This window comes from Bombyx mandarina, chromosome 08 (genome assembly GCF_030267445.1).
Source record: "Bombyx mandarina strain Sakado chromosome 08, ASM3026744v2".
Lineage (NCBI taxonomy): Eukaryota > Metazoa > Arthropoda > Insecta > Lepidoptera > Bombycidae > Bombyx > Bombyx mandarina.
In genome coordinates this window covers 10,254,030-10,271,707 of record NC_143215.1, presented here as the reverse complement: position 1 = coordinate 10,271,707, position 17,678 = coordinate 10,254,030, and the positions used below count along the sequence as shown (strand labels likewise).

The 17,678-nt window shown below is 36.0% G+C and overlaps 4 protein-coding genes across 8 annotated transcripts; 2 read left to right on the top strand and 2 right to left on the bottom strand.

Moving 5' to 3' along the window:
- Positions 1 to 177: 177 nt before the first annotated feature.
- LOC114245426 (uncharacterized) lies at positions 178 to 1,625 on the top strand. Of its 2 annotated transcripts, XM_089729502.1 has the most exons (3): positions 178 to 406; positions 882 to 1,037; positions 1,458 to 1,625. In XM_089729502.1, the coding sequence occupies exons 1-2, from the start codon at positions 278 to 280 to the stop codon at positions 1,008 to 1,010; spliced, it is 258 nt and encodes an 85-aa protein (XP_089585628.1). In that variant the 5' UTR covers positions 178 to 277; the 3' UTR covers positions 1,011 to 1,037; positions 1,458 to 1,625. The 2 variants fall into 2 exon arrangements, with proteins under 2 accessions (XP_089585628.1, XP_028033388.2); XM_028177587.2 differs by lacking the exon at positions 1,458 to 1,625 and having other exon boundaries at positions 882 to 1,356.
- Positions 1,613 to 5,743, bottom strand: LOC114245425 (uncharacterized). Its single transcript, XM_028177586.2, has 5 exons — positions 5,273 to 5,743; positions 4,296 to 4,446; positions 3,893 to 4,035; positions 2,654 to 2,839; positions 1,613 to 1,933 (listed from the first exon to the last, which is right to left on the bottom strand). Exons 1-5 carry the CDS (start codon positions 5,463 to 5,465, stop codon positions 1,752 to 1,754), a joined length of 855 nt encoding a protein of 284 aa, XP_028033387.2. The 5' UTR covers positions 5,466 to 5,743; the 3' UTR covers positions 1,613 to 1,751.
- Positions 5,744 to 7,215: 1,472 nt separating this feature from the next.
- Eno (alpha-enolase) lies at positions 7,216 to 13,172 on the bottom strand. The gene is made up of 8 exons (XM_028177501.2): positions 12,623 to 13,172; positions 11,494 to 11,590; positions 11,215 to 11,409; positions 10,759 to 11,011; positions 10,159 to 10,355; positions 8,587 to 8,835; positions 7,883 to 8,034; positions 7,216 to 7,631 (listed from the first exon to the last, which is right to left on the bottom strand). Exons 2-8 carry the CDS (start codon positions 11,563 to 11,565, stop codon positions 7,448 to 7,450), a joined length of 1,302 nt encoding a protein of 433 aa, XP_028033302.1. The 5' UTR covers positions 11,566 to 11,590; positions 12,623 to 13,172; the 3' UTR covers positions 7,216 to 7,447.
- Positions 13,173 to 13,199: 27 nt separating this feature from the next.
- Positions 13,200 to 17,678, top strand: thoc5 (THO complex subunit 5). Of its 4 annotated transcripts, none has more exons than XM_089729500.1 (6): positions 13,200 to 13,242; positions 13,452 to 13,594; positions 13,981 to 14,118; positions 14,797 to 15,087; positions 15,603 to 15,942; positions 16,445 to 17,678. In XM_089729500.1, the coding sequence occupies exons 2-6, from the start codon at positions 13,496 to 13,498 to the stop codon at positions 17,650 to 17,652; spliced, it is 2,076 nt and encodes a 691-aa protein (XP_089585626.1). In that variant the 5' UTR covers positions 13,200 to 13,242; positions 13,452 to 13,495; the 3' UTR covers positions 17,653 to 17,678. The 4 variants fall into 4 exon arrangements, with proteins under 4 accessions (XP_089585626.1, XP_089585627.1, XP_089585625.1 ...); XM_089729501.1 differs by having other exon boundaries at positions 13,216 to 13,246; XM_089729499.1 differs by having other exon boundaries at positions 13,218 to 13,357; positions 13,438 to 13,594.

Here is a 17,678-nt window from a genome sequence, read left to right as displayed (position 1 = left end):
ACTCGAAACTCACAGGTGTACAAGCATTATATTTACAAAATAATTCACATTACTTGGAACTTCGCATTTCTGAAAGCCAAACGGAACCTATTTTGTATATCACATGGATTTATCTGCATAATTCAAAAGATTACACATTTTGGTCTATATTTCCTTTGCCTATCCAAATAACTAATTAAACAAAACAAGAATTTAACAGGAGATGTCATGTGTTTTTTGATCTACAAAAAAAAATAAAAAAAATTTGAGGCAATAAAAATATTTCAAGTTAATCAAAATGGTTCGATTGTCAACAATTCTAAATAGAATTCCTGTTATAAAATTTCGTAAAGGTGGGGCTAGTCATGTCGGTACAAGCTCTCCCGGAGCTTCAGGACCCACTGCTGCTGCTACTGCTGGAACCCCTGTACGTTAAAAGTCCAAAACTGAATAACAATAACATATTCGAATCCACCCTTTCAGTTAGAATATCTTACTGCAGCTTACTTACTACATGTCTCAGTTGAAATTGATGACATAATCGATAAAAATTCATTACCTAAAAAAAAATTCCAGATTTGCGAAATTTTGTAATGTAAACTTAGTATTCGGTTGCAAATGTTTTTGTAATAACACATTTCTCTGTAAAATGTATCTTAATATCAATATTTGATTATAATATCAAAATACTTTTTATTTGAAGCCATCTTGCAAATAGCAAAACTATAATTTAATGCAGTAAATGTAGCCATAGAAATGATTTAAAATTAGATTTAAAATATTGATGATAAATAAATAATAATTAAAATATAAACTTTTTCTACTATTTTCATATGCTATAGTCAAAAGACAATTGTCAAACTTCCTGTACTTTTATTTATGGGTCTTTATACTCTATTCAGGTGCAAAGCCAGCCTGCTGCGGCAATGAGTACTGGTGCTATACCAGACATAGACCTACCAGCACGTTACAAGAGACAACCACTCTCAGAAGAAGAGATTGCTTATATCAATGGAGGAGGAATTGTTTAGTGCCCATCTTATTCAGCTACTATTATTGTAGTTACATATTAAAATAATTTAAATGTAGAAATAGATAGTGTTGATATTATTTGTTATATAGAGTTAAATGATTAAAAATATTACAACTTTCATTCAAGATTCACACTATCAATCATCAATAATATTGTGAATTGAAGCTGTGAAAGTTGAACTTTATGAAATTTAAACCAATTTTTAGTCGTCGCCTAGTTTTTTAATGTTTTTTAACTAAAACTGTATAGAAGTTAATATTTTATTTATTTTTAGTATTAAATCACGAATATAATATCTCAATATATTGACATCATATCATACTATATGATATGTTTTATTAATATTACCTAGTTTAAATTTAAAAGAACATCGTTGAAACTGGTCATGTTGTGTAAGTAAGTTCATTTTAAATCATATATAAAGAAAAATAATTTTAAATTACAGGAAAATTTGAGTCAAAGTAAATCTCAAAAAGATCCAAAAGATCTTGGAGTTATTCAAATATCTCAAGGAATAATCAAAGGAACCAGTCATACAAATAAAAATGTTATAACTATGAAATTTATAATTCGGAAGCCACAGAAAAAATAAATAAGGCATTCTTCCAAAAAAGTATTGTATTTGCATTATAAACATCCTCAAAAATAAACTTAAATTAGGCAAACATAACATTACTTAGGAGTATAATCAACATACAAGATATAGAGAATGTACAGTAACGAAATGAATAACAAAATCCTAATAATACCTAACGTTGAGTTTTTCGCTCTGGCAGGCCCACATCTGTGCAACCTGCCCATCGTAAGCGACATCACTATTATGAACAAATTTGAGTATACCAAATTTTGCAAATTTATTTTTCCATTCACTAGTATGAGGTAAATTCAGAAAAGCTTTGACTATAGATTGCTTCACCTCCGCTGAAAAAAAAAAACATAAAATTAAGGTGAAGATAGTTATTCTCTCATTAAACACTTATTCATTGAGAGTTAGTCCAATAATTACATTTTACGATGTAATTACAACAATGTACAATTAATCGGTAAATTTTCTCAACAACAGGGTCAAATTCACAGTTAATCGCGAACTTCGCCAATACTAAGGACTTCCAAGGTCAAGCCAATTTCTAAAATAACGGTAATTTATTATCAGACCGTTTGAAGAAAGACAATAATAGCACCAGGGAAAGAAACCTATTAAACTAGTAGAAATCGTTTGGAACATTTATTATTAGTAAACGAAATGTCGCTTTTTTTTCCCTACCTATGCTGATAACCTTGAGAGGCTATTTCAGCTTCACCCTAACTTGTGTAGGTGAGCTCACGGGGTCAAACCGGAGTGTTGCTAACACTGACCCTAGCAAGAGCAGTGCTTCGCAGAATCTACCACCGGATCGGAAACGCGACCCACTGAGAAGATACGGCGAGAAACTCAGTGGGCTGTGTCTATGGGTTAATTCGCTCGTGGAGCCCTTCGTCGCAAGCGACGGGTTCGACGAGGACGGTGACCGGTGCTTGTGGTAAATGTCGCTGATTACCACAATGCAATACTAGTGAAAAAGCATAGTTGAATAGCATGTTGTAGAATATTATGCAAGATTAGTGAGATTTTGAAGTAAATAGTAATTATTAATAGGCAACCTTTAAGATCTGCTTTCGCGACAATAGGATAAGGTGGAAGTCGACCCAGTGTCTCCAGGGTAATTATATCTTTACCACCTTCAAACATGTACTTTTTTGTGTAAAGTAGTGTTGTTGAATCTACTGCAGCCCATTCTGCTTGTTTTGATAATACCATTTGAGCGGATGCCAAATGCGATCCAGATCCTATAAAATAAACGCGAAATTATAAAAACCAAGCAAATGCACTTCGGAACCCTTCACTGTGTGTAGTTCAAACTACACCCAGTGAAGGGTGATGAAGGGTGCAAAGGAAAAGAACTTCAACTAAACAAATCAAAAGGGTTTTTTGGTGCTTAATTCTAGACAGTTGCATGTAACAAAAATTATCACATATCGCGCCATACCCGCGTCGTTGTTGAAGGCAATTGCTGACAGAGGAACATCATCTTATTCGACTAGTCAAGCTCCTGGGCCATGAAAGTCAACCCCACATTATGTTCGTTCGCTATTGCGCCAGGTTCATGCTTGCCATTTTCTACCTCATAATCTGCCAGCGATGTAAATTGACCTTTTGCATTACGGTAACATTTTACAAAACTTGCATTCGTATAATCACGACTTATGCCAGTTTTCGCTGTCGTGGCCGAATCTACGTAGACTCCATCCAAACCCCATGAAAATCTCGCCTTTTTAAACCTAACCCTGGTTAGCAATCGCATCACCATGTTACTTGAGGACAACGACACAATAAGCACTTTCTCGTAGCTGCCGCTAACTATATCCCTGACCTAGCTCACGCTGCTGCGTGCAGCCGACCACTGTCAATGCCCTAGACACGTCCAGATGAATCCACACTCAATGCTTTAGCGCACTACTAGTTCTAAATCTAGCAGCAAGCAAAGTACAGGTCATCGTACTTGTTACAACTTATTGCATTAGCCTATTAGGTTTATCGCTAGATCATCAGGGTTGTGATTTCGATCTGGCAGTAGAAGCAATGGCGAAGCAACCCTTGAGCTGTTAATCGCTACTGCTTTCATAAAACAGTTATATGAAACTAAAACAGTACAGGTAATACGGGTCTCGAACCTGCAACCTCTCGTATAAAAGGCGTCGTCGGGACGCCCATTAGCCACATGGTTAAATGACACTTACGAAATAAGCGGCGTCTTATTGCTTATGAAAAAAACCTATAGGTATGATAAAAGCTCCGCGGACTTCGGTAAAGCTAATTGAATTTAAAAGTATTTAACTTACTCAATAATGACCCGAAGAAAGACGCATTTTCACCTTTTTCTTTTAATGTTTTAAGAATAATTTTGCTTCCGCTAAGAGATTCATCATCGCTGTAGGCGAACGTACACCCACGTAAATCCAAAAGTGTATTGACGTTGTGTGCCCTGAAGTGAAGACAACAAAATTAAGTTACAACAAAACACCTACATAATGAAACGGCATTAGTGGTCTTGAAGCTAATTGTAGAATAATAGAAGTAGGTACAACCTTATCAGAAGTCAATGACATTACTGATAAAACTCATTTTTATCAATGTGTAAGTAATATAGAAAAGATTGGCAGTGGCCGTTACAAAATCACAATAATTTTTATTTTATAGCTATCGTAGTTGGTAATGAATTTTTAGCACGACACAATGTCTTACTTTTTATCACGGTGAATGATTATGTCTGAGAAATATCCTGGTTTGTTTTCAACGTTCATTTGATGGGCAAAAACTGGTGTCACCGGCAGTAGGTCGATGAAAGCGTTGTTATCATTTCGAAGCTTCATATAAGCAGCAACAGTCATGAATGCTGAAACCGAATAACAACAAAACTTAAATAGGTACTTAGCTACTCAGTCTTACTGGACCAAATCGGTGAGTGTAAACACGACAAAGGCGTAATTTACAATGTTATCGTGGCTTAATTTGACCGCGGTCATTGGCCCAAGTTATCAGCCAAACTATATGTGTTTATACGTCTTAAATCACTAATATCAATAATTTCCTGGTTCAAAGATTTGTTGATTTAAGTCGCTTTATCCATTGTTAATGTAAACCATCCCACGTTTTGGTATTTTGAAAAATTTGTAAAGCATTAAAATATCCTTAAGCAGACAATTTTACAGTAATTACATTTTAATTCGTTTACGTAGCCGCTTAAAACTCGCAAGCAGTTTGAACGCAATCGGAAACACCCAATTTAATCTCGGTTCCCACTCGTGAACACTTCACCTTACGTATACATACGATAATTTTCAGAATCAAAAACAATCACATTTGCGGATTCACGAACCTGAGATTCCATATAGGGAAACACATGATACCGCTAGGTCAAAACCAAAAAACTTTACTGTATACATATTATAAGTAAAAGTATAGACAATACATTTAATAACTACATATAACATTTATATTTGTGACAGATACCAGGGCCAGTATTTTCTGCTGCGAATTACACGTGCATTCAGATTTGAAATGTTGGGGTATTCAATACAATTGGACCTTCAACATCATATCTAAAGACGCTCGGTAGCATGCTATGTTGTCTATTTGATCAAGTTACTGCTCATTAACAGTGAGTTGTGATTTACCATGTATTTGATGTTATAACATATCTAGGTATTAATAACACCTACCTATATCCACCTTGTCAGTGCCGAAAGGGTCTGGTCTGTCTGGAAAGGGGCCAGGATTTCGACTCTCATAAATTAAACTCGTATAGCAGTCCAATGTTTCCTCTAGCAGGTCCTGAATCAATTCGTACAATTGTACCGGATGGGACGGACACATATATGTAACAAGTCGGATTTCTGGTTTCGTGAGTGCCATTACAATAAAATTATTACTTAAATAAGTATACCGAAATAACCACTAGTGCATTGAGTGTACGTTTACAAATGAATAAGCTTCTTGATGATAAGTTGTAGGTATTATAATAACGTGCGGTAGCTCAGAGCCGTGGGTAGGTACCTGTCTGCGATAATGTGTATTCGCATTCGTTGCGGTCATGAACTGTACGGTTTTCGCGTCTGTCTTATGACGTATACAGAACATGCATAAAGCACGTGATAAATTAAGTCACGAACGACTTCAACACTAATAACGTGTAAAAAAATAAAATTTGTAAAGGCATAATCATAGATAGGGTGTACTTGAAAGTAATGTGCCGCGTATATCTGCGGCGCAAACAATTTTTCCGGCGACAGAACTCGTTAAAAATATAAAATTACTACAGTTATATAAGTATTACAGTGCAATGAGAGTATAAGTTATTACAATGCAATGAGAGTATAAGTTATTACAATGCAATGAGTACTTCGACCTGAACGGTATCTCGTAACGGTATGTCCGGAGTTTACGGTGGATCAAATCTGACAAATTCAGTAAAAATAAATTTTATATAGTCAAGTCGATACTATTTTAATCTTGAAAGTTCACCTAAAATAAAGATAATATTGATCTATCTTGTTATGAATTTCTAAATTAGCGGATATATCTACCTATGGTAAAAAATCTCTGACCTAACTAACAAATTAGTTACCTACCACCGCACGTTACCTATATTCATCGGTTACTAAGCTTTAATTTTTTATTGATTATATGGGTCAACATGTTCACGTCCTACCTGATGTTACGTGGTCCCGGAGCTCATAGAATACACAAAATGAATGCACCTCTTCTTGAGACATGAGGTCGAAATCCCACTTTTTTTTCCTACCTAAGCTGGCTTTGGGAGGCCATTTCAGCGTAACCCTAACAAGTAGGTCAGCTCACGGGGCTCTAACCTGACGAAGTTGCTAACACTAGCCCTAGCAAGAGCAGTGTTTCGCAGAATCTGCCACCGGATCCGAAACGCGACCCACTCAGAAGATCGGCGAGAAACACAGTGGGCTGTGCCTATGGGTTAATTTACTTGCCGAGCCTTTCGTCACTACTGACTGGTTCGGCGAGAATGGTGACCAGTGTGTTTAGTGCGTGTTTCTTAACGTTCTCGATAGCGTAAAAGTTAAGCCAATTTTGTATGCAGTTGGAACAGCGCCCCTAGCGGCAAACGTATGCAAACGATTCCATTCCATACCAATATGAGCTAACTTTTACGCTATCGAGAACGTTCAAAAACTCGCACTAAGCACAGTGCTTGGGGTATCTATTTTATAACGATAACCACCACCCCACCCTTTAAACAAAAATGCATGACGGCTTCGTGGCAAAAATAGGCGGGATGGTGTCTACCCCCATCCTCAACTATCTTATATTGATTGTTCAATACAATGGATCTTTTCTAAAAGAAATAACAAAAAAGAAAACCGACTTCAACAGAATAAAATGAGAATATCATCTAAATCGTCGAAGGCAATTAATATGCATTACTAATACTCAAATACTGCTGGACAGTCCTTGAACAAATTTTCATGGGACCACATGAGCAACAGCTTTGAAATCTAAAAAAGGCATTAAATTCAGTTCACTAGAAAAAAGTTCTAAGGGAACTAAACAGAAAAAATATACAGTCGCGTTGAGAACCTCTTCCGTTTTTTGAAGTAGGTTAAACAATATTATTTAAAAGAAAGAAGTAAAATGTGGAGAATTTTTTATTTCAAAATTTTTGCACTGTGATTAGTACATTAATATCACAGTGAAAATAAATAATTTAATACGTTCAACACGCACATTCACTACAGTCTTGAAGAACATGATAGGCATTAAATTGCTTATTTAGTACAAACATAGTCAAGACTACTTTTTTTGTTGGAATCAAAATGCGGATAACTTAAAAACACAGAATTTTACGTTTTATTTTAAGGGAATTTTTAGACCGGTCTACGGAAGTTCTTCCCGGCGTATTTGGCGTTGACGCCAAGTTCCTCTTCAATGCGCAGAATTTGGTTGTACTTGGCGAGACGCTCCGAGCGACACGGGGCGCCGGTCTTGATCTGACCCGTGGACAAACCAACTACCAGGTCGGCAATAAAGGTATCTTCGGTCTCACCAGATCTACAAATTCAAATTATATTCATAATTTATATAACAGCATGGCATGTTTATAAGAATAGTTTAACCCAATCATACAGTTCTTTTGTTTGCATTATTGACTATGTTAATAACTAAACAAATATTTCTTAGTATGTACTAGTATTTAACATAACATTCATATCTTTTAGATGTCTACCTGGATTTTTTAGTTATTTTGTGAAGATCAATGAGCATTCTGGAAAATTTTCACATGCAATAAATCAGTAATTTACCTGTGAGAGACCATTGTGCCCCATCCGTTCTTCTTGGCCAGCAAGTGAGCATCAATTGACTCTGTTACGCTGCCGATCTGATTGACCTTCAATAGCAGACAGTTGCATGCCTTCTTCTCAACTGCAGTAGCGATACGCTTAGGGTTTGTCACCTATTGATCAAAAGGTTATCTCATTGGATTGTTTATTGTAATTAAAGTTTTCATAACAGCTTTAAACGAAAACATTCTTAATGCATTACTTATTATTGTAATATTTCGTTCGACACAGCGACCCGACACGATAATCCTTTTATTGGCCGCCGCTAATTACATATTCGACCTAGGCGACGAGTTAACGCAATACCATCGCCCGAATCCAGTTGTTAGATCCCCGAATTCACTCTCGATGCTTTGAGGCTCATCAAGCATCGGGCACCACCCTCGCCGAACTCGTCGTTTACGAAGAGTTCAAGGAGCGATCTAACCATCTGCTGGTGGGTCGTGGTTCAGATCCGGTGGTAGATTCTCTAAAACATTGCTCTTGCTAGGGCTGGCTTTAGTAAATTTTCTGAGGTCGAGCCAGTGAGCTCACCTATCAATCTGCACGAAGCTGGAATTGACTCTTAGGCTACCAGCAAATTTTTATTGTTATTATAAATTTTAATGGCCTCATGGTTAACTTCTAAATAACAAAATAATTTAACTATAATATGTAAAACATACCGTCAGATCATCACCAACAATCTGAATAGGCGTGCGTCCGGTGAGGTTAGCCCATGCAGACCAATCATCCTGGTCAAAAGGATCCTCAATGGACACCATGGGGAAGTCTTTGATGAAGTCCAAATAGACATCAGCTAATTTCTCTGATGACAGGTAGTCGCCTGGATTGGAATCAGGATTTTTAAAGTCAAGGTCGTATTTTCCATCCTTGAAGAACTCAGAGGCGGCTACATCCATGCCAATGTCGATCTTAAAAAGAATACCAAAACTATAGTTTAAATAACAAGTTTTTTATAAATTTCCCATTAATGTGCATTATTTAAACATTAACCAATTAATAGTATCGCACCATTTGAAAAGTGCACACCTCTGCGGGTCACGAAAATCGGTTTCAGTCGGTGTATGCAGGAATGCATCTCAAATTTTTCATATTTTATTCTGGCCTAGCCTCAAAATATTCTAATATTCTTTTAATTCTAGAATGTGTTTCGTTTTTCATATAAATTAGAATTTAAATAGCCGATGGTATTGACCAGAACTAGTGACTTTTTACAAGTGTTACTACTCATCATGGAATAAAACCCTTGAGTGATGAATATACTCATCAAATTCACTAATCTGCTTATTATGTGTGTGAAGGTAAAATTTTGTATCTTTTTCAACACATTATGCACACAAAATAGTGTCAAGTTTCACATCTTTAAAGATGAGTGGTACATGTATCTGCACGTGTGTCTGTACAGGTGTCCACTCAATGAAAAATTCTTTGCATGAGAGATGGAAACAAACCTACTTTGTACATTAATGATAGGCAATAACCATATTCGATGCGCAAAAAAAAAATATTTCTAGGTCTATTAAAATGATTTCAGTACTACAACTACTAAGCTAGATTCTACTACAGCTGGATTCATTAAATTAAATTTTATTTTAAGGTATTTCAACTTTAAATTAGTCTACTGTAAAGTTCATGCATTGTCGCTTAGTCACATTTGCCTTTCAAGCGTCGATATATACTCTTTTTTTTATTGTTAAAGTCTGTGGTCAAATTGAGAATAGATTAATATTGTTTGTCTTTAATATTATTTGTCTATAGTATAGCTTTGGCGAAATATGTAATTATAGAAGTATAGTCTTTGATAATAGAACCATAATAATCTTCAAACTTTTCATTTAAGTTAATTAAGGTTGAACTTAGATTATTGGGCGACCAATAGTAATCTGTTAATCGGTGACAATTATTTCATAAAACTCTTTATCATTGATTGATTATTTGATAATTTTGTTATTTTATGTTTGGTGACAAATAAATATCTTTAGTTTTATGGTATATGCAAGTTTTTATCAATAACTGCATGAGCATTTATTTATGTTGCACAATTAAATCCTTTTAAGCAACCAATTTGAACATAATTTGTTAGCCTTTTTTACTTCCAACATATAACTTAAAATCTGATTAAACTAGTTCAGTCAGCTGTTTTGTGTCAATTGAAATGCACAATTGCAGGTGAACAGACATAAATTCTACTATAAATTTGATTTTTTCTATTATACTATTAGATGTGTTCATACCTTGCCAGCATAGCCAGCTTTCTGGATAGCATCCTGAATCAGATAAAGAGCATCCTTGTTGTTTTGTATGTTTGGTGCAAAACCACCTTCATCACCAACAGCCGTAGAGTCTAATCCAAACTTCTCCTTAATGATCTTTTTCAAATGGTGATACACTTCTGAACCCATCCTCATGGCTTCACTGAAGGTGGATGCCCCTGTTAAAATGATATTTTCATTTTGAAGTCAATTTATTTACTTAATTTGGAACTACATCATGATCAGCCCACGGTTGTCAATAGCTGTATATTGGCCTCTCGCCAGTTTTATTACTGAGCCTGATCTTTGGCTTTCTTCATATCTTGACATGTTATTTTGGAACCAATGATTTTTTTATTGCGTAGATGGGTGAACTAGCTCACAGCCCAGCTGGTTTTAAGTGGTAAAATAACAACCTTGAGGCATTAGTTGTAAGTCTCAATTTATAGTATAATGGCTGCCCCACCTTACGAATAGAAATGCATTACGCCTTCACGGCAAAAATAGCAGGAAGACTGGTGGTACCTACCCATTCTGACTTACAAGAAGTCCTACCACTAAATATTTAAAAAATTTAATTACCTGTAGGGAAAATCATGAATTCTTGCATGGCAAGTTTATTTCCAGCATGTGATCCTCCATTGATCACATTGAAAGCTGGTACAGGTAAAACAATATCATTATTTCCAGCCAAATCAGCCAAGTGCTTGTACAGCGGAACATTTTTCTTGGCAGCACCAGCCTTAGCAACAGCTAGGGAAACTCCAAGGATAGCATTAGCACCCAGTTTGGATTTGTTCTCAGTGCCATCCAACTTAAGCATGAGTTCATCAATCTGTTAATTTAAAAGGTTTACATAGCTGAAATATACTTTTTTAAATATATTTATATCATTTTTAAACTATTAAATACATTTCTTGTTAATATGAAAATCCTATCAATATTAATTCCACTTCAATTGAATGTTAATACCACACTCAATTTTTTTTTGAGTCCTTTCAAAATATCAGCTCTTGTTTGAGATTTAAAAATAATTACCTCTCTCTGTTGGGTTACTTCAAGGTTGGCTTTGGTAAGTTCAGGAGCAATGAGTTCATTGATATTTTTGATTGCGGTCAAAACTCCCTTGCCATGATATTCACTCTTGATGTTATCTCTCAGTTCAAGAGCTTCATGAACACCAGTGGATGCACCAGAGGGTACAGCTGCCCGGAACAAGCCAAGCTCTGTTACCTGTTCACAGAATTAAAAGGTACTTTACATTTTTCAAAGAATTTCAGTAATTTAGTTGTTGATAATTTGTAACAAAAAACTTACTAGATCAACTTCCACTGTAGGGTTGCCACGAGAGTCAAAGATTTGACGAGCCTTGATTGATTTTATTACCATTTTTAATACTGAACTAGTAGACTTTCTAGAAAAAAAAAAGATTTATTTTATTTTATTTGGAGAGCACTGGCAGTAGTTTAGAAGTCATCATGCCCCATCAACATGGTTAAGAAACTTAAAGTATACCTGTATATCTATCTTGATAAAAGGACAAATGACTGTCCAATTTACAAAAAAAATGATGTGTAAAATTGATGGAAATTTTGAATTTTCATTTAAATCAGAAAAAAACTTGCAATCTCAATCTCAAAAAACTAATTTTTAATAGATCCTAAAGGTTAAATCAATGCAAAATTACTATTTTATTGTATTTCTATATAAGGCTTAGTATATGTGAATTTTAGATTTGGCAATTTAGTTTAAATTTTTTCAGATATCTTTTTTGTTCATCTGTTGATAGAAATGTATGGGACAAGTCATTAAATTGAAAGTATGATTTGAGCCCCGTGACCTCAGGATCATCAGCCCACAGAAATTTACTGCTGTATATAAGCAAGGTTTACCACAATGACTGGTCTTGCATAGCCCACATTCAGCAATTTACGCAACCTTTAAAATCTTAGACGTAGAACCACCGAGACCTAAAATACAACCACAATTTCCCATTTAGGATCTTGACACTCTTATTTTCTTAATAAAACACCCCATTATTTCAACTTATTACTACTTCCTGATTTCCAAAGCACACAGCCTAGCCACGAGACTTACCTTGGATACTGCAAAAAGATTTCTTGTATCGATTGAGGGTATTAAAGGATTAATTCTATTACTTTTACTTCTATTGCTAACGCTAATCGAATGAGATGCGCCGGCAAGGTCAAACATAGGTTGTACAATCATGATAATTCCTACTTGAAAATATTTTTTTATTTAAAATGTTTGTTACAAATTCATTGCGCTCACGGGGTTTAAGAATTAGTCATTTTCAACGGATACAATTAAATTTGCGTAAAATTGGGTGGCTAATGATCGGCATAAAAAAATTTTGTATTGAAAATTTTTTACACTACTCCACTTTTTTGTAATCCATAACAGCATATAATAATAAATTACAAACCTTAAATTAAGCGTTATCCTTATTTAACAAAATTGCACCTTACAAGCAAGGTTTAGCGAAATTTAATGATTTGGATTTGTTGCTGGCGCGATTACAGCGGTGATATTTTTGACCTTCTCAAGGTGGAAAGCAAAAACAAATGTCCTTTGTTTTGTGTACTTAAAGAGGCAAAGGGATCATAGTCATTTTATGTAAAATAAACTAGATAACTAATCAACTGGGATGAAATTAAATGAAATGATGGGATGAAATATAATCTCAGTAAAATGGTGGTCATTTACTGAGATTCTTTCAGTGGACTTTTTGGAGGATGCCGAGGAGTTACGTCTCGCGACTTTGTTTCATTTTCCAACATTTGTGCCCTTTCACAGATACTAAACAGGTAATAAACCACCATTTTCATACATTCAAACCTGAAGAAATACCAAATAGACAAAATAAAACATATCCCACAACTTCACTCCTCGCATTCCCGCCAAAAAGTCGAAATCTATGAGCTGAGAGATGCACACATAGATTATCACATAGGTAATATTTGAGGATGCTTAGCTGACATTTAATTTTATGGAGAGTTGCTATTTAGGTTATATATAATCTTACTCTATGGTTGCTATTGCTGAGTAGGTACAATAATGAAGTATAATTTAAAAAAAAATCATAGTTAAAGGACTACCTTTCAAATTAAAGGCTAACATTAAAAGAAAAATAATTCAAACACTACCGTGAACGATGCTAGTAAAAGCTTTAATATATAAAAACAAATCCAGTGAATAGAGTGAATAGGCAGTAAGGTTGTAATTGTCTGTTTAAATTAGTGATTTTTTTAAAGTTCCAGACTTGGATGAAATCTGATAAACTTGAATAAAACTAAACATGGGAAAAGAAGAAGTAACGGCTGTTAAGAAACGGCGCAAATTAAATACAAGTACATCAAATGACGGAACAAAGCCAGTTCCCGTTGATGTATACAAGGTATTTACCAAAATATATAAGATGTAACATAACCTCAAGACTCATTATTCTGTACCATAAATATGTATAATAATGTAAATTTAAGTACATAGTTCTACTAATAAATGAGAATTTATATTTGTGGCTCCTAGTTTAGCAAGCTGTTGCTTTTATATTTTCTGTTGAAGTTTTTGTTTCAGTTTTAACTTATTATTAACAAAAATAAAAATTAAGTGAATCCTGTTCGTGAAATATCTTGTGATCTTCAAAACAAGATCAACATAAGTTTAATATTAACACTTAGAGAAGTTGTAAACTGAACAAGATCCCAGTACACCAAAAAAATTGTCTTTATTTTTCAAGATTCTTCATTCATTACAAAATGTGTTTTAAATGGATTGTTCCAGCGTGTTGTTGAATTTGAAGAAGCTGAAGCTCATCTGCGTCCAGCTGATAAGGATGCTGCCTTTTTCAATAAAACATGCCAAGACATAAGGCAACTTTTTAAAGAGATTGCAGAGTTAAAAACTAAAGAAACATTGGAGGTATGCCACTTTTCAATTAATAGTTAATGCAGGACATGATAAGACTCGGGTCCTACCTCGAGAACAGAATGGCCGTGTGCACCGGGCACGGTGGGGCGGTGCTCCATTTCCCCGTCGAGCGTGGTGTCCCACAGGGGTCGGTCCTTGGCCCTCTCTTGTGAAATGTCGGCTACGAACTGGGTCCTGCGGGGTGCCCTTAGCACTCCTCTCCCGGGTCTGAGCGTAGCTTGTTACACGGACGACACTTTGGTCGTTGCCCGGGGGAGGGACATCTTTCCTGTGTAGGGGTGGCCTTCGTCGTCTGCAGGAGTATCGCGTTCTGACCCGGCAGGCTGGTTCTGGTCCAGCTGGGTATCCCGGAACACCAGCGGCATCGCCCGGGCGGCCTGGCAGGGCTGTCGTACCGCGGAGACCGGCTTCGTTGTCGTCGACTGTCACATTGAGGACTCGTCGATCGGGCGTCTTCGGGGTGGCGTCGCGTGTCTGGTTGTAGTGTTGACTACCAGATCGTAAAGTCCCACACCCCCCTACACGCGGGGACCTTGTAGGAGGTTCGGCACCCGGCTCGACAAATAAAAAATAAAAATGGACATGATTAGATTATATTATGAATTGTAATTAATGTTAAATAATATAAAATATGGAACAATGCAATTAAGGCAAAAGTTATAATTACAGGCTAAAGAAAAGATAAATGCAAAAAGAGTGGAAGCTTCATTACTGCTGGTTGCGTTAAAGAAATTAAATCGCCTGGAGAAAGTACGAACTAGAGCTGGTCGTGATGCGCTCCATAAAGAGAAACAGAGAGTTGATTCCACACATTTACTGTTACAAAATTTACTTTACGAAGCAGATCACTTAAACAAAGAAGTAACTAAATGTTTACAATTCAAATCTAAAGATGAAGAAATAGATCTTGTGCCTCTTGAAGAATTCTATAAAAATGCACCTCCTGATATTATTAGATCAGTAAGTATGTTTTCACAGTGTAACTGATATCTGAATGTACATATTTTAACCGTTTCAGCTCTGAATATTTTTTTAGTTTTGTCCCTAAAATGCTGTAGGTAGCTAAAATCCTGAATTTGTTTTAAATATTGAAGCCAAACTTGAATTGCAATAATATAAACAGTTCAAAACATAATTATACATGCACTCAGGACCAAGAGCTTACCTAAGTTTTTGGTCGATAGCATTGCATCCCAATTTTCATTTTATACATTAAAGCGCTATCGTGCTGAGTAGCATCATAACGGTTAGTAGAAAGTTAGGCATGACAGAAGTATGACTGCTTTTAATCTGTCCTGGTGAGGGTGCCAGTCATATGATTCACATTGTTTCCCCTCACAAATATACATATGACATATTCCACACTTATCTCAGACACTTGATACTGAGTACTTGTAACTTTGATACTGATCAGATGAGTTGTTGCAGTAATGGTTCTGACAAATTTAACAATATGACAATGTGTAAAATTTTAGGAGGTCACAAAGGCTGATGAACATCAATTACAATTAGCCCGACTGGAGTGGGAGTTACGTCAACGTCGTGAATTATCTGAAGCCTGTAATGAACTCATATCTTCCAAGGAACGAGTAGCAGCTGCCATTGCTGCTGCACGTTCTAGGCTTGATGCATTGGCTCCACATCTGAAAGATGTCTTGAAATCCACTAAACCTTTGCAAGAATGTCTTGCTCTACGCTTGGATGAAAAACGTGATGAGGCCAGGGCCGCAAGCTTGCTTCCAGCATCACTATTCTTACTGTTTAAAAATGCAAACGCATATTCTGATATTTTAGGAAGCAAAGTTATTAGTGTTGGTAAGCAATTTCAAAGCTCAAAATATTCATTGCATCTTAAAGTTCATAGATTTACATACCCTATCCAACAGAGCAAAGGGTAAACAGTCGTCCTAAACACGCCATTTCGGATCCCCCGATCCACAATCGGTGCTGTTAGGTACCCTATGCATCGGTCACCGTTCTCGTCAAACCCGTCGCTTGCGACAAAGAGCTTGCGGAGAAAATTAACCCTAAGACACAGCCCACTGAGTCTCTCGCCGGATCTTTTCAATTGGTCGCGTTTCCGATCCGGTTGTAGACAGCGAAGCACTGTTCCTGCTAGAGCTAGTGTTGGAAAACTCATTAGGATAAAGTCCCATGAGCTCACCTAGTCGCCCGGCGAAGCTAGCATAACACCGCGAGGCTACCAGCATGTGAAGAAAAAAATCTTAATATTAAAGTTTTTGCTTATAATATAATACCCACTCAAACCAATTTTTTATTTAGAAAAAAATATATGTACATGTATTTCATATTGTAGGTGTTTGCGGTGATGAAGATGAAGCTCGCCGGCATGATCAAAACAATGTTGAAAATGATATTATTTCATCGAATGAGTCAGATTCAGATCAAGAAAATAATGATGAAGATCAACAAACCAAAAAGAAACGACATCACAGAACTAAAAACGTATCTAAAGAAGACAAAGCAGAAGCTAAAATAAAACGAGTATTCAAGAAACATCCTTTAAATGTACAAGTTTCAGTTAAAGCAGAAGATGGTACTGCATTGAATCTCATATTATCATACCTCATAAACTTGAAAATTATAGTTGTGAAGTTTACTGTATCGCTACCCAAACCTGTCACTGGTGTATCTGCTGCTGATGTTCTAAATGGACATTCTATTTTAAATGAACTGTACCCAGGGGATACGGGAGATGATTCACCCCACCCTGCAACTTCTTATTTACTAAAAAATGCAGGTATATCGGAAAGCTTTTCTCATTTCATACCAGAAATTGGACGCCCATACGTTTGGGCACAAAGAATGTGTGGAATTGATTTTATGACTTCAGAATTGAATGAGCAATCTGTTAGAAGAGCTGTTGAACCGTGTCCTAATCTCAGTGTCGCCACTGTTGAAAATTTTATCATGACATTGAAAAAGAGACTAAAATGTAGAGTAAAACTTATGCATGAGCTACAAGATCTAGAATCAGGAAAGATTTCACCACCAAAAGGAAGCTTGCCTCCTTCTATGCGTCTAGCAGGTTCTTTGACTCAGTGGCAGTCTGTTGGTTGGCCTGAGTACAGTCAGGCCCCATCAACAGCTTTTCTTGTAACTGAAGGTTTAGTATCTGCTAATGATTTACTTTATAGAGCGATAATTACCAGACAATCAGCTAAGTTGGTGGCTTTAGTTGCCCTCAGAAGCGATTATCCTAAGAGCGTGCCAATATTTTCTATAACTTTACACTGGAATGGTACTCATCACGCAGGTATTAATGATGATATCCGGGATATTGAAAGAGTCATAAATACTGAGATAGATTTAGAGGAACGCAAGCACTGCACCCTTTCTACTCAAATAACAAAATTATTAGCCTGTCTTGATATTTTATTGGAAACAAGCGATTCCCCAGAATTTCCACCAGACAAAGTTATACTTCATCCAGTTAGAGGACGTAACAGGAGCAAGCCATATAAATTTGTAAACCAAGGTGTTGGTGTCTTTGTACATCACTGAATTGAATAAATTTTACAACTCATCAA